The 14,760-nt window shown below is 43.6% G+C and overlaps 1 protein-coding gene across 1 annotated transcript; it reads left to right on the plus strand.

Moving 5' to 3' along the window:
- Window positions 1–289: 289 nt before the first annotated feature.
- tnfsf11 (TNF superfamily member 11) lies at window positions 290–14,045 on the plus strand. The gene is made up of 4 exons (XM_053878042.1): window positions 290–601; window positions 6,061–6,096; window positions 10,986–11,112; window positions 12,334–14,045. Exons 1-4 carry the CDS (start codon window positions 398–400, stop codon window positions 12,771–12,773), a joined length of 807 nt encoding a protein of 268 aa, XP_053734017.1. The 5' UTR covers window positions 290–397; the 3' UTR covers window positions 12,774–14,045.
- The last annotated feature ends 715 nt before the right edge of the window (window positions 14,046–14,760 follow it).

Raw genomic sequence — 14,760 nt, forward strand, 5'->3', positions numbered from 1 at the left:
TCTGCGCCATTTTATTTGCATGTTTAGTCACAGTCCTGGCACGGATCCCAGTCGTGTTACATGACAGTACAGCATTTACAGCGCGGACTTGTGTGTCACCGTCAAAACGTTCAGAAAGTCACTTCCGCCTCCACTTCAACGAGGCCTCTAGGTAAGTTGACGCGCACGCGGAGAAAGGCACGGTCACGTGCTCGAGACTCGGAAGAGCGCGCGCTCTCCTACCTGGCGCGTGCGCACCGTCCCCCCGCCGAGCGCGAGCCTCCTCCTGGTCCTGGCGCGGCTGTGATTGGCTGCAGCCCACCCACCGCTCACGCGCTCCCTCTTGAAGACTCCGCTTCTCTTCCTCTTCGCCGAGTCTGGGACCTGGACGACGGAGCTGACTGGTCCACACGGAGCGATGGCAGCTACTCACGGCGAGTACCGAGGCTACCTGCGGAACACGGTCGACATGGAAGCCGGACAGCAGCGCTTCCACCCGGTGCAGCAGAGTTCGGAGACCACTTACCGGCCGCTGCTGTTCGGGACCCTGGCTGTTATGGGATTGCTTCAGGTGGCGTCCAGCGTGGCCATCCTACTGCATCTGACCGGCTACCTGCAGGAGGTGAGACACACACTCCTCACTTCAAACCGCCTTCCTTCTCTTTCGCTCTTTGGCTGTCCCTCGAGAGGGCAGCTACGAGATGTGACTTCATTCACTTCCCCTGAGGGGAACACGGGAGGTGACAGCCCAGTGCAGGTGAAAGAGAAGCGACTTCATGACGGATGAACAGAAGGGCATGTTGACAAGCAGATTACCGACAGTGACAGACATCCGAGCCACAAGTGAGGTGCTGTTTCATCTCGTAAAGGCCATTCGTCAATGATCTGGTCGTTACCTTGTAATGACTCTTTCATTCAAATGTCTCGCTCAAACAGTCCTGCATCATTCTGTAGCTGAACCCCTGATGATTGACGTGCACATCACATGCAACGTGCCACTAGTCTCAGTGATAATGCAACAGCAAAGCTGAGAAAAGCCATGGTTGCTTCATGACGATTGGAACACACTCATCCTTAACCACATTCATGCAAACCAAACAAGGAGCGCTGCATGTGCATGGCTTTTGGATGACATGAGAGCTGCAGTGACTCTACCTATCTTTTTGAAGGGGAAGTTTATGAAGGGAGTGGCAGGTACAGTGGACCATATGCTTACAACCTTGGTGCCATGAGTGATGAACACCTATATATGTCATATTTGGGGCTTTAAAATGAGCGAATTTGGAATATAGTTTTTGCCGAAAACTCACAAAAATCAGTTATCAGGGAGAACATGAATAAATAAAGCATTTAATGATAGTTGGAGAGAACATTCTTTGCCAGATATCCTGGGGAATGTTTCATGACTCATTCACATCAAGAGATACATTCCAGTGTATTTCATTATCAGTCATGCTTGCATAACATGGTGCAGTAAATACTTCCAACTACACATCGCGAGCATTTCTTCTTCACTCAAGAAATACGTGTGATTTTTCATCGTCGCCTCATATTGTAAAACAATGCGTTTCAATGTCATAGTTTACGTGACTAACTCTGGGATTAACTCTGTATGAAATGAGTTTGATCAAACAAAAACGCTGCAATTTTGCAGCCATAAAATGAAGTGTGTTGTTTTTTCTTTGTGATGTCTGGCTGCAGCCATCACAATGTCTTACTAACCAACAGTTTTGGAGTGTCTCATCCGCCAAGACTTGTGATTATGGTGCGCTCCATTTGTGTCTGGTTGTCAGAATTCGTAGTTGTTCCCAGACCTCCGACATGGAATTCCAAGTGGAATCCCACTCATGAATGGATTGTTGTCTTGACAACTCTGGCGAAATCCAGACCAGGCATTAACATTCCGATGGATCTGGCGTTATTATTGGTGGTGTGGAACACGCCTTCTTTTACTGCTTGTAATGTTCAGATGATCTCTTTAATCATCTTGGGCAAGTGTGACGCTTCAATACAAACAAGTTGGCTGCTGTGGACAGAACAGAGTTCAGAAAGAGTTGTATCTAATGTTAAGTTAATCCAGTCACGCTGGCATGGTACATCTTGAAAATACTGTGGTGATATCGGCTGGAAAACAATTGAGTTGGTGTCTGTTTCACATATGAATCACCATAAAACCCATTAAAGTGAGCTACCTGATGGGGTCACTGAAACTCACTACGACTTTTTAAAACTGTTGTGGAAGCCGCAAATCGCAAAAGGAAGTTCCACGATGCCACACCTAGTAAGCAAAAGTAAAAGTTTAAATCACATTAGACACTCCGCTTAAGGAAAACAAGACTTTATTGCATTTGACAACCAGCATTTCCTGTGGTGGGTTGGTGGTAACGCACACTGGTTCACCAGCTGCCACGCCCTTCCACCCTTCCATGACCTGAGCCATAAAGTCACAAGCATCTTGCTAGCGTAAAGTGAACTACAGCTCATGGTCAACAATAAGAAAGTGGCATTATTCCAAGGGTGATATACCAGCAAACCAGTCTGAGAGATCATGCCCGCCCCAGAGGGGGGCGCCCCACATTTTCTTGATAGAAGAAGAAACATTCCACTGTCCACACCTTTCTTTAAGGATTGGCATTTGACTTTCATTCATGCTAGACAAAAAAAGTGAAAGTTACCTAGTGCTACCTGTAAATCTTAATCCCTCAGTTATCAGTTTACATCAACAAAGGAGAGTCAAGTTTGGTACTCATACCACATACCTTTATCTGACCTATTATACTGCTAAGTTGTTAGAAACCTGTTCTGTCAAATAACTGTGCACCTAACTACTGCAGACAACCCGCTGACATTTTTTGTTGTTGTTCGGTTTGAAACACCTCGAAGTGGCTCCTGGAAAAGCTGCTACAATCTGATAAGGTTCTGGGTTACTAAGGTAACACAGAAGCAAATACTCGCCTTGCAGGATGCTTTGTTTGTAAAATACAGATGTTTTCACTCGAGTCTCTGCAGTTCTTCATGCGCATGTTTACATGTCGTGTGGGGGTAATTTGTAATTTATATGTGTCATCATAAGCTGTAAACTTTGGAGAACAAGCAGAGCCATCTTTTTTTTTCCTCCTAAGGGTTTGGAGGCAACACGGCTGCTGAAGTTCAAGGAGGGACTCCAGCGTGTTGTTGTTGCAGTGGATTGCAACCCCAGTAACTCTTGTGTTTTTCTTCTTCACCAGGTCTTTGTGTGTAAAACACTTTGCTGTTTGGTTTGAATAATGGCTGGAATGCAGTTCAGATTGTTGCACTCAAGTGTACATCGCAGGGCATTTTTGTGTGTTTGTGTTTGTCCATCTGGCAACACTGATGTTCTGCACTGAGTTAGAAGCATGATTAGAACACGATCGTATGAGTAAAACTGCAAGTCTTGAGTGAGAAATACAACCGTGTTGATCCTTGTTAGGAAATTCAACATGTTGTGTCAAAAAGTCTTCAGCCGATACAAGATTCATGTTGATGCTATTCAAATTTCTTAGTCAGCAACACCAACCATGGAAACAGCTCTTGACAGCATTCTTGTCTATTTCACAATAGATGTATTAAGATTTACAAAAGAGTATGGCAGTAATGCAAGATGGACACTCAGTCCACCCACTTCTGTGTATATACAAATTTGGTTTGATTCATGTGATCATTCCAGAGAGGGAGGCCAGTATCGGTGCTCGCTCCGATACTTGCCCATTTCGCTGTACTCATACACGTCAAATACTCGCTTATGACAGCACTAGATGCGTCTACATTGTTCCCTCGGAATATTCCTCGGATTCAGTGCATCACAGGTTTTTACGGGGCTGTCTGCTCTCACGCAAATGACTGGAAATCAATCCGTGAACAGTGGCGTGAATCACATTCAAATTAAACACGCCATTTAAAGCGCCAGCACTTGACGGAGCACGGAGAGTTTTCGGGGCTCATGATAGTGAGACCGCTGGTTCCTCAGCAGCAGGCTGTTAGCACAGCTAACGCTTAGCAACACCTGGCTGTGTGACATTCGGAACGTTAAGGGAATTGCCAAAGAAATAGTCATTCATTTCACCGAGCTAGATGAGCAGCCTTTCTCAAGTGTTGTTTACATGGAGACAGAAACGACTGGATCCGTCGCCCTTTTGGAGCTGCGTTTGTTAACCACCTAAATCTGAAACATTTGAAAACGTTCGGCGTGGATGTAAATATTTCACGGACATAGTAAAGTCTCAAGAGATTCACCAAACTGTGACGCCTCACATCGAATTTTTCCCAGTCGTTCTTTTGACAGAATAGTTGCTGTTCAGCCTGGTTTTTCTCTTCTTTAAAGAGGTGTATAAAACATGTCTGAATGAAAATGATTTAATGGTTAATTTTTTCACATCATCTATGCAGAAGGTCTCATCATTTTGATTACAAATCCATAGTCAATCCATGTGATAGGTATCGGTGGTGATCGACTCTCTGGCTGATAGGTGTCGGTGATGAAGTGAAGTCTCTTTTAAGGCTGTCAGCTCTGTTGCTTACCTGTAGAATATTCAAGCTTTCTCTATATGACATAGATTATGATTCCCCTGCATCCAGTATACTCACCCACTGCAACTAATAGTTGCACTCTGACTGCTCTGTATTTGGTGTAGTTAACAGTAACAGTATCTTCCTCCATGCTGTTCACACTTGGAAGCGACTGTTCATTTTATCACACAGTGTTTGACTTGCTGTGGGAATTCAACAAGTCAACTTGTGCTCATTTTGAATTAGTCTGGTGAATCATCATTCACGCAACAGAAAAATCATATGAATCATCATCAGTTAACTGTTAACAGAGGTTTTATCTGTGGCTTCTCGAGTCTGAGGCTTCTTCATTCTCCATCTTCAATATCAATCAGAAAATTAGTGAAAAGTGTTGCAGCAACAAAATGTGAAATAAGTAGGTTTCTTTTTCGATCATACCTCCGGTGAACAGTCAAGTATACCAGACCAGAGGTTTTCCACTGTTTGTGTTTGGTATTAGATTGACATGGCTTCTATTTATCTAACAGATTACCTGCACAGGTAATGCAACAGTAAATATCTCAACACGGCATGGAGCAGCTCAATACTGCTCAATACCATCTGTCTGTCTGTCCTTCTATTCATCTAACCATCTATCTGATCTGCAGTTCAGATGCTCGCCAATGAAAGGTCCAAGATAGCAGGCATCCAGTTGTTTATTGCAACAAATGGCTGTTCAAGAAGTGATGACCCAGTTACTATATAAGTGCAGCACAGATGCTTAGGTCTCAACGTCCGGGAGCAAAGACATGTTTTTTTGCGCCCTTAGCAACATATTCTAATATATAACCCTGGTCAAATTAGTTTCAGTAAACACAGAATAAATTTAGAAAACTGTGCAGGCTACAAAACAGGTCAGTTAACTTGGCTGAACAGATTTGTGGGAAGCATCCTCTTGCAGGACTTGAAGTAGAGGATGTGTTTTTATGAAAAATTGCTCCATCCTTTCCACTTCTGTTGGTCTCTGGTTTGGATCAGGCACCAAACAGAGCGCAGACTTCCTGGACAGAGGATCTTCTGCTCCAGGGAATGGGCAGAACCCGTCTCATCCTGTACCACACCACTTCCCTCTAGTCTTTGACTCTCCATTTGAAAAGCAGTGGATGAATAGACGTGTAAAACACCAGTCCATGGCTGGACTGACTAAAAAAAAAAAAGTCCTCTTAATGTAGTTATAGAAGGAAATGTCCTTGTCTGGGTTTAATGCTTTGTCATTCATCATGTCTGGAAGAGATTCTTGCACTTTTCATTTTGACCAATTTAAATGTAGTGTGCTATTTTTAGTAGAGCTTGACCAACACCTCTGTGTGCACATATAACAGACACGACTGTGACACACTAAATGGTTTTACTCAAGGCATGACAGTGCAACAACTTGTTAAAGCAACATGAAGAGTTAGGCTTGAAGTCTTGCCAAAAATCTTAATGCATTTTTTGCCTAAAGGGAAAAGCAGTTGATAACTCTATTGAATGAGGAGACATTTCTCTCACAGGCTCTTATTTTTCTTTTTCCAGGTAGACCTCACCACTGCCCCACATCGACCCATCGAGGTGAGTCTGGTTGACCTCGGGCTGTGCTTAGTCTATACACCTATAAACTGATAAACTCTGCTCTGGCTTCCGTTTGACTGGTCTGTGAAGCCAGCAGAACAGTTATCAAACAAAGCGGCTTCAGGGCATCGCCGTGTGTGAACACGGACCGCTGATATTGAGCATGACTTAGCTCTACTTCTCACTGTTGGCAATGACAAATGAGCCTCTTTTTATTTGAGGACATGCAAGATCAAGATCACAGAAGCCATTTAACTGCTTTTATTGTTGAACTATTAGCTTTCCTGGACCCTCGGAAAAGACGCTCCAAAGGGGAAAACCCTGTTGTTTTTGGCATCTCAAGAAATTTAATGAACTTCTTACCGACAGTTCAGGAAGAACAGATTAACTCTCCAAATGAGCAATGAGTCACTTTTTGGCAGCAACATTTAAAAAGAGTCCCTTTCTTAATTATAAACAGACCGACGATGATCAAAAGTGGTGAATTCTTAATTGTTGAAGCAACTGTTTCCACACCATTTTTTGGGAAATCCCTTCTTGGTATTTGGCACATGTTGTGTTTTATGAAAACCAAAACACATTTAGGAAGTGAAACAACAGAGAATAAAAAGGCTGGCGCTAACTTTCCCATGATGCTTCGGTTTCCTTTGAAAATATGTATTTGTGTTTTCCCCGGGTGTCCCTCACATAAACCACCCAAACCGTTCCGGGCTGTGGGGCTCATTGTGTCATCAGTCCAAGTCTCAATCCTGTAGAGCGGAGTCAGGCGTGCTGGGAACTTAATGAGGTGTCAGAGTGACAGGTCGACTCAGCCCACTCTCTCCGGTGCTTAGTTCAGCGTCGGTTCTGCTCTCCTCTCCACGGTTCAGCTTCATGTCTCACTTTGAAGTGAGACAGGATGTGCCGACCCAGCCTCCGCTGGGCCAGAGCTGGACTCGCTCAAGTTTTAGGAGTGGCGAGACTCATACATGGTTCAGTGTTTGCGGAAGCATCAGGGATTTGGTTATAGAGAAACACAAGAAGACATCGTGATGGCCAAGTTTGTGTTGAAAGGACCTTTGTTTTAGCTATTAGAACATCACCCCAGAGCATCTGAGATAACACTGACCATGACTAAAACAATATAACTACAAACATGATACATATATGATCAGAATCGTTTCATTGAAATAAGTGTGTGCGTTCCCTGAAAGCCTGAAGAAGGGGACCACAATCTATTATGAAACAGACTAGTGACACAGTTTACAGCAATACTTCATTTGTGTAAAGTTTCATTTCATTTGTTTCCTAAAATATATTTTATGTTTCACACTTACATACTCATCTGTAGTTTGGTTGTGAAATGAACCATACCACATGGAAATATAACATGAAACTTGAATAGAAATCATAATAAAACTATGTACCAAACATCGAAGATTAAAAGCCAATTTATGTCAAAATGTATTTTTAATTTTCTTTCAACAAATTTTCAGGAAAATACTAAAATGACAAACGAAAAGAAGAAAGGAATATTTCGTCACTGAATGTGTTGTATTTACTGTTGAACAATTACTGGCTGAAACGGAAACAGGATTTAAACTTATCAGTCATATTGTTTTAGTCTGACCTGATGGGAAAAACACAAACAAAGGGCCGCATATGGCCCCAGGGCCACACCTTGCCCAGGTCTTATTTAGATTGTGGACTAGTTTTAGACTATTTAACGATTAGTCGACAAGACGGCAAATGGATGAACCCACATCACGTGTGTCTGGTTTTGTAAATAGTGAAGGAAAAAATACATTACAGTTGTATACAGTTGTTGTAACAACTTGTGTACTGTCAAGTGTTGACTCAGGTGACTTACATACATACAGGTGGTTCTGGAAACCTCCTGCGATAACAGAAGAAATATTGTCAATGATGTCTTGAAAGGAGTTATTTTCATAGAGGAACATAGCCATTCGCCCTGCCTTTTCAGCAATAGAGCTGCAAATACACCTACAATGTAGTCGGTATTATTTGCCTCCAGTTTCAGTTTCAGGATCCTTGCCCCCTGACCTTAGTAACTGGAATATCCACTTGAATGAATGTGCTTTTTCAAAAGATCCAAATATTTGAGAAGTCCATCTGTAGCTTTCCTTGCTCACATTATCCATCGATATGTGTTTACTTACGGTGCTACTCAAACCAATAGCAACTAGCAACATTGGCTGATGAGAAGATAAAGAGCAAAGGTGTTACTGCTTTGCTCGTACAGATGTTGAAGATCTGGTTTCGCCTGCTTCAAGGCATTGGATTTGAGGTGATGTAGTTCACTTCCTGACACTGCTTTTGGACGGCGAGCGCTCTCTTCATTAATAACGACCTCCAGAGGAGTTGTGAATTGTGGTTATGATTCATTTTGATGGCAGGTGTTGGGAAAATATCTTTATGTGGCCCAGATGTGCCAACAAGTGTACCGTTCGACACAGGTAATAAGTTTTAACAACCATTACGCCTCAAGCTATCTGCAAATGGAAATGAACCACTGTGACTGAAGACTTTCCATTTTTCTTGTGTGCCGTCTCACAAATGCAAAAACAGTGACGTCCAAGTTGGAGGTGCAATTCACTCTCCCTTTTAGGGATGGCAGGTTTTTCTTTTTGAGCTTATCTGCTCTGTGCTCTGTTCTCTTAAAGTGCCAGTTTTGGATGAAGTATTCTCAACAGAAACACTTTGTAGTAGTGTACTGGTCTTAGATATGTGGTTGTCTCTTCTTACCGTTTTCCTGACTGAGGGCTGGGGCTCAGGCATCAGACCACAGTACATCGCTCCATGTACGATGAGGTGCAAGTGAAATGATTTATCTCTGTTATCAGATTTTACGGCAAACAGTGCCTGTATTTTGCAACTATTTTGTAACAAGTTCTTGCAAGTGCAATCAGGTCTCCCTTTGGATGAATTTGAAAGCACAGTGGTTTTTATGTATCGATCCTCTCTCTGCTCCGCAGTTCACAAAACTTCATTGAAATACATCCTTGACATTCTGGTTACAGAGTGAGACAAAGAAATATAACAACAAGGGGCCAAAGCAAGAAGGATTATTGTGTCCTTTAAAATCAAATGTTTACAGTCATCTCATCCAGTATGGAGGTGTTTGGAGTGCCAGTTGTTTTGGTGGATGGGTGATGCTAATCTTAGAGTTCAGCGCATTTGTCTGGATTCTGAGTGTAACTGCTGGTATGCTGCTTCACTCATTCGGTTTATTTTAATGCCCTCGTGTTTTCTCTCAGTAGCACTATGTGTAGTGTGGAAGTAGCTACTCATGGCTCAGGGATATAGCAAGAGACATAGTAAGCATACCTGAGCTAATGACACCACAGGAACTAAAACATGTTAAAACCTCACCAGAGTACTGGCATCTATCATCGGCGTTCTTTGACATCTGTCTGGTGGGGAAATGAACATTATCCGTCAAGCATGGACCCTTAAGGTCAATCTCTTAGCAACTGTAAATTTGAGCAGAAAGCTGACCTTGTAGCAACAAGGCTATAGATCCCCTGGGGTCCGAGGGCATGTCTGTGTCGAACCCACTGCCTGAGAAGGTGTCTGAACCTTGAATGTGTTTATCACTCCAATGTTGCAACATAGTGTCAACTGAATGTGACCGGACTACGCAAGCGGGAAACCTCACCAAATATTACGATCCTGAGGCTCAAAGTCATCTGACTGATAATGGTCTTTTTACCATTTTACCTTCATAAGAAGTACTTGTACCCCTGGACAGTAGGCATGGGCAGTTTTATTGGTTGATCAAGGTTTGGTTTGCAAAAAAGAGATTTTACTCCTCTTGCTTAAGGCACTCTAATAGCTTCCATGGATTTCCTTGTTCGCTCTCCCGTTGGCGGGACAAGGAGCTAGTGACTGCAAACTTGAAGAGTGTGTTGCACATCCAACTTTCTCAGCCGTGTTAGACAGAGGCATCCAGCCGAGGAGGAGGAATGTCACACTTGACATGGAGGACAAGTCAAGAGTGACAACGTGTTACAGAGCCTGAAGTTTTTCGCTGTAGTTGAACAGCATTTGTTGTGCAAATCGTACTGCTAGCTGGGACAACGTTATATTACTGCCCGTTTAGCTTGGCCAGACGTAGTTGACGATAAAAGGAAGATGCGCTTCTATATGCAAAGGAAAACATGAAGAACGTGAACATTGTTTTAGTTTATTGAGTAAATACAAAGAGGGATGGGGACTTATGTGTATTTCATTACTCAGGAGAGTTCTGTAAAAATCACAGGGAATTGGTCAGAATGTATCATTCATCACTGTAGTGTTTTGAGTCATAGTGATGGTCACTATCAAGGAACGTTTTCAAGCCCAGATATTTCTAGCATCTATCTTCCTCCTGTAAGTTTGCATTGGAGCTCCACTCTCCTGTGAATATGACACTAAGGGGTGTATAGTATGTCAAGCTGTATATACATTTCAAATGCTCAGGATCAGGGAAACATTTGGCCCTGTTGTTACAGTCTTAGCTCTGTTGTGCCAAATAGCCCTCTGGAGTCGTCTGCGGAGGACTGACTGGGCTAGATTCTGGATGAGATGTCAAGAAGGGCCGTAAATAGTTGTGCACTCTGGCCTGTACTCCTTCCAGATTCATTCTTTGCCAAAGGGAAAGGTTACACTCAGCTGGAGGCAGCTCGTCACAATGTCCAACCCCAAGTTCAACCACAGCTATTATAAGTAACACACATTACGCGCTTGTTCAGACACAAGAAATGACAAAAGGGCCTTAAAAGGACCATTTCAGGAGCTCGTTCCTTCATGAGTGTCTTTTTCTGAAGCGGCTGCTGCCTAAAACGTGTTTGCGCAACATTCATTTGACTGACAGGTCGTGGTGAATGAGTTTTCCTTGTTTTCTCCAGGAAGTGCAGACGGAGCCAGTGCTGAACGCGCTGAGGGACCCGAGGAAAAACAGACGCTGCAAAAGCCCAAAAGAGAGTCTACCGTCTGCTCACCTACCCATCAGAACACACCAGGAGTTATCTAAGAGTGAGTGCTAATTGGTGAACAATCCTGTTTTCTATCTACTCCTTTGATCTTTTGTTTACACAGTGGTGCACGTTATATTTAAAGGTGCCCACCAAGGAATCTGTTATATTGGGTGGTGAAAGAGGAGTCATCAATCTTTGACACTCTGGATGATTATTTTAGTAGTTTATACACCAGTGTTGATGCCTGAGGACTTTTGAGATTGTGCCACTGAGCGGGAGCACGATGAGCCAGCTGATCACCTGCCATTGTGCTTGAAGCTCCAGAGACAGGCCAGCCGCTCGAAGAGATTGCGTGGATCTCTGATCGTGTCGGGAAGGCCCATGGCCCCTCTGGTTTGAAGCTGACGCTCGCCATAGAGTGAACTGATATGCACTCCCTGCTGGGGAGCTGTGAGGTGCCCTGGTGTGGAGGCCGAACTTGGGAACTGTGATGTGCAGATCTCCATCTGTTGTGCAATGACTCTGGCAACTGCAGCTCAGTTGTGTTGGGTTGAGGTTGCTGGCTCCCTTGCTTCTTGCCGCATCGCCGCTGTACATTCTAAGGAGGTTCACACTGCTGACCAGGGCCCAGATCAAAGTCCATTTTGCTCAAAAAAATTGAAGATATACTGATGCACTACAAACAACATAACCGGTAATGTAGCCATCACAACGCTGCAAAACTACCAGTGTTTCTGGAGCACCGACAAGTTGTGTAATCTGTGTGCTGAACAGAACACTCTCATCTTCTACCTACTAAGAAACGGAATCAGGCTTTTAGCTGGGAGGGCGTCTGCAAAACATGAAAAAATGGAGGCTTGGCCGCCAGATGCCGCCATATACCAACGTAATCTGGCGGCCAAGCTACGGTCGCAAATTGGGCGTCCATTTTTTCATGTTTTGCAGACACCCAGACGCCCCCCCTAGCTAAAAGCCTGGGTGTGATGCGACACATCCACATTATGTGTTCTGTACACTGACTGGCTTGCACTGGTTAGAACGCATTGGTCCGGCTCCCACAAATGGTCTCCTTGTCCTGGACATGGTTATTCAGCATGAAAACAAAAAAAAAAACTTTTCATGGTGTGGTTTGTGTCACCTTCCGTGAAGCAGATGTTGACCGAAGTCGAGCCATTTCAAATGTGTAATAGCTGCATTAATGCTGCACCAAAAAAAATCCTTCAAATCATGTGCCGATTGGTTGGACATCTATCGTAATGCTACTGTGGTTCCTGCGCAGAGGGCGAGCCGAAAGCCATCACCATCGACTGGGACGAGGAGCATGGATATCGACACAGGATAGGCTACATGAAGGGGAAGATGCTGGTGGAGGAGTCTGGCTTCTACTACATCTACGCCAAGACCTGCTTCCGCTACTACAAGTACGTCCCGGAGGAGAGCAGTCAGGCCGGGACGTCGCCTGTGGATGTGAGCAACGCTCAGCTGATCCAGTACGTGTACTACGAGAGCATCAAAAAGAACAGCAAAGCGACTTTGCTGATGAAGACCGGCAGCACCATGCGCTGGAACAACACCAGCTACAACATGTACTGCGCTCAGCAGGGCCGAGGCATCCGGCTAGAAGAGGGGGACGCCTTGTACGTCAACGTGTCCAACGCTTGGATGCTGGACCCTGAAGGAGAAGGGACGTACTTTGGGGCCGTTAAACTGGGCCCCTGAGATCCTAACAAGAGTGGAGTGGACATGCTACTGAACATTATTGAACAAGAACCACTGACAGTGATTTGTAAATGGTTGAATTATGAAAGATGTGTGTCAAGAAAGTGTTTTATTGTGCATATGTCTTGTTATTTTGCTCTTCACCGAATAGCCTTCAAGTGCTCAGAGAAGTCCGCTCTGGCAGAGCAGAACAAAACCACACCACTTTATCCAAATGGCACTGGATTTCTCCTTCAAATGTGTGGTTTACGTTCAAAAACATGACTTACATTTCCCCTCATACGACAACATTCGCGACCCAAGCACATCATTGTGCGTATGCACTAATTGAGCAGACCACAAGGAGCACATAGGGATGTGTGTTGGCAGGAAGTGGAGGATTCATCATGGAAACTTCACCGGTCATCTGTTTGTACTTAGCAGGTTATCACTGCAGTAAAACCAACACCACTTCATAAATGTTTTTACTGGAAACGTTGATGTGCAGGCGAGGAATCCTCCGCGCTGTAAGTACCTCATCGCCGCGATTGGAAATGAGCAGTTGGACCCAGATTTATTCGACCCTCAAGATCTCAGAGGAACCGATGAAATGTGATTCCGCGAAACACTCTGAGGTTGTTCATGAAACACCCGGTCCAGTTGGAAGGCGAGAAGGCCCAGACCCCTGTGCTCCAGAAGCTATTGTGTACTAACACATTTGTCGGCTTCAGTGTTGACAAATACATGACAAAGTTATTCAAAACTGACGCGCAAACGGCAAATCTACAAGCAGATAAGACGGATAGCTGGACTGTCTGTCCATGAACGACAAACATAGACTTGTGTCTTCTTTAACCAAAGGAACCAAATGGATTTTGGTTCATTTTAACTTAATTTTTTTTTTGTTTGTTTGTTTTTCATTTGGCTCTTCTGTGAGGTAAATGGGGAATATGCACTAAGTATTTATTTATTAGCTAACAGAAATACAGACGGGTCATTGTTCAAGTGACTATACGGCTGTAAAAATCATTTATGTCTGTGTGTGACATCCAGTACGCGGCACTTAGAGGAATTAGTACACATGCTTGTTTTTTTTGTCATGTAAACACAGGGGCTTTTGTTGAAATTCCATATTTATGTATCTTGATTTTTGACAATTCTGTGTGCACTTGCCTAGTCCAAAGCAATAGATTGTAAGATTGTAGCATACGTGTCAATTATCTGCTCTCTTCTTCCCAAGTCAGTGTTTTTCTATTTATGTTTGTGTATTTTTAATAAAAACCTACTTTTGTACCAGTGTGTCTGTGTGGAAGTGTGGCCCGGGGGCCACATGCGGCCCTTTGTCTGAATTCCTGCGGCCCTCATGAAGTCCGAGGAAAATCCACAAGAGAAAATTTGTCATTGATTTGAATTCTAAATAACTCTTTCTAAATGATAAATTCTAGATGTGTGACGCTCATTTTCGCATTATTCGTTTGTCCCTCAAATATGAAAAATGGGCCTTTACAGTTGTGATATTCACTACTTTAAAAGATCCTTCAATATTTATCATTTACAATGAAAATCAATAAAATGAAGCTACAAATCACACGTTTTAATGGATGACTCTGGATTAGGAGTTGTCAACAGTGTTATGACTACTGGTGTCGTGCCGTCACAGTCCGAGCATGTTCATGTAACCTGGAAAGAATCATTGGATTGGTGACGCGCCTGTGGCTGTAGACAGAGCCGCTTTAGAACGTGGAGCAACGCTGCAAAATATTGTCATGAAAACTGACCATGGCAATACATTTGATCCTGATTCTGAAAGCTGATGCGTGGTTTTATCTGTGCGGAGCATGAACGTGTTTCACTGAAAACATTGGAAGTGCATACATCATTCTGAAAGAACTGCCCCGTCTTGTCGACTACACTTTCACATGAGTGTCTACTCTTGATATATGAGCTTTGATTCCTGATGAGTAAAAAAAAAAAAAACACCACCCAATGGTCTCTTAAGGCTTTTAAC

The sequence above is a fragment of the Synchiropus splendidus genome, chromosome 10 (genome assembly GCF_027744825.2).
Source record: "Synchiropus splendidus isolate RoL2022-P1 chromosome 10, RoL_Sspl_1.0, whole genome shotgun sequence".
Classification (NCBI taxonomy): domain Eukaryota; kingdom Metazoa; phylum Chordata; class Actinopteri; order Syngnathiformes; family Callionymidae; genus Synchiropus; species Synchiropus splendidus.

Excerpts from the sequence above, each read along its gene's own strand:
- tnfsf11 (XM_053878042.1), top strand. The coding sequence starts at position 398 with ATGGCAGCTACTCACGGCGAGTACCGAGGCTACCTGCGGAACACGGTC. Across the intron at positions 602-6,060 it reads TGACCGGCTACCTGCAGGAG|GTAGACCTCACCACTGCCCC; the intron begins GTGAGACACACA and ends TTCTTTTTCCAG. Across the intron at positions 6,097-10,985 it reads CCCCACATCGACCCATCGAG|GAAGTGCAGACGGAGCCAGT; the intron begins GTGAGTCTGGTT and ends TGTTTTCTCCAG.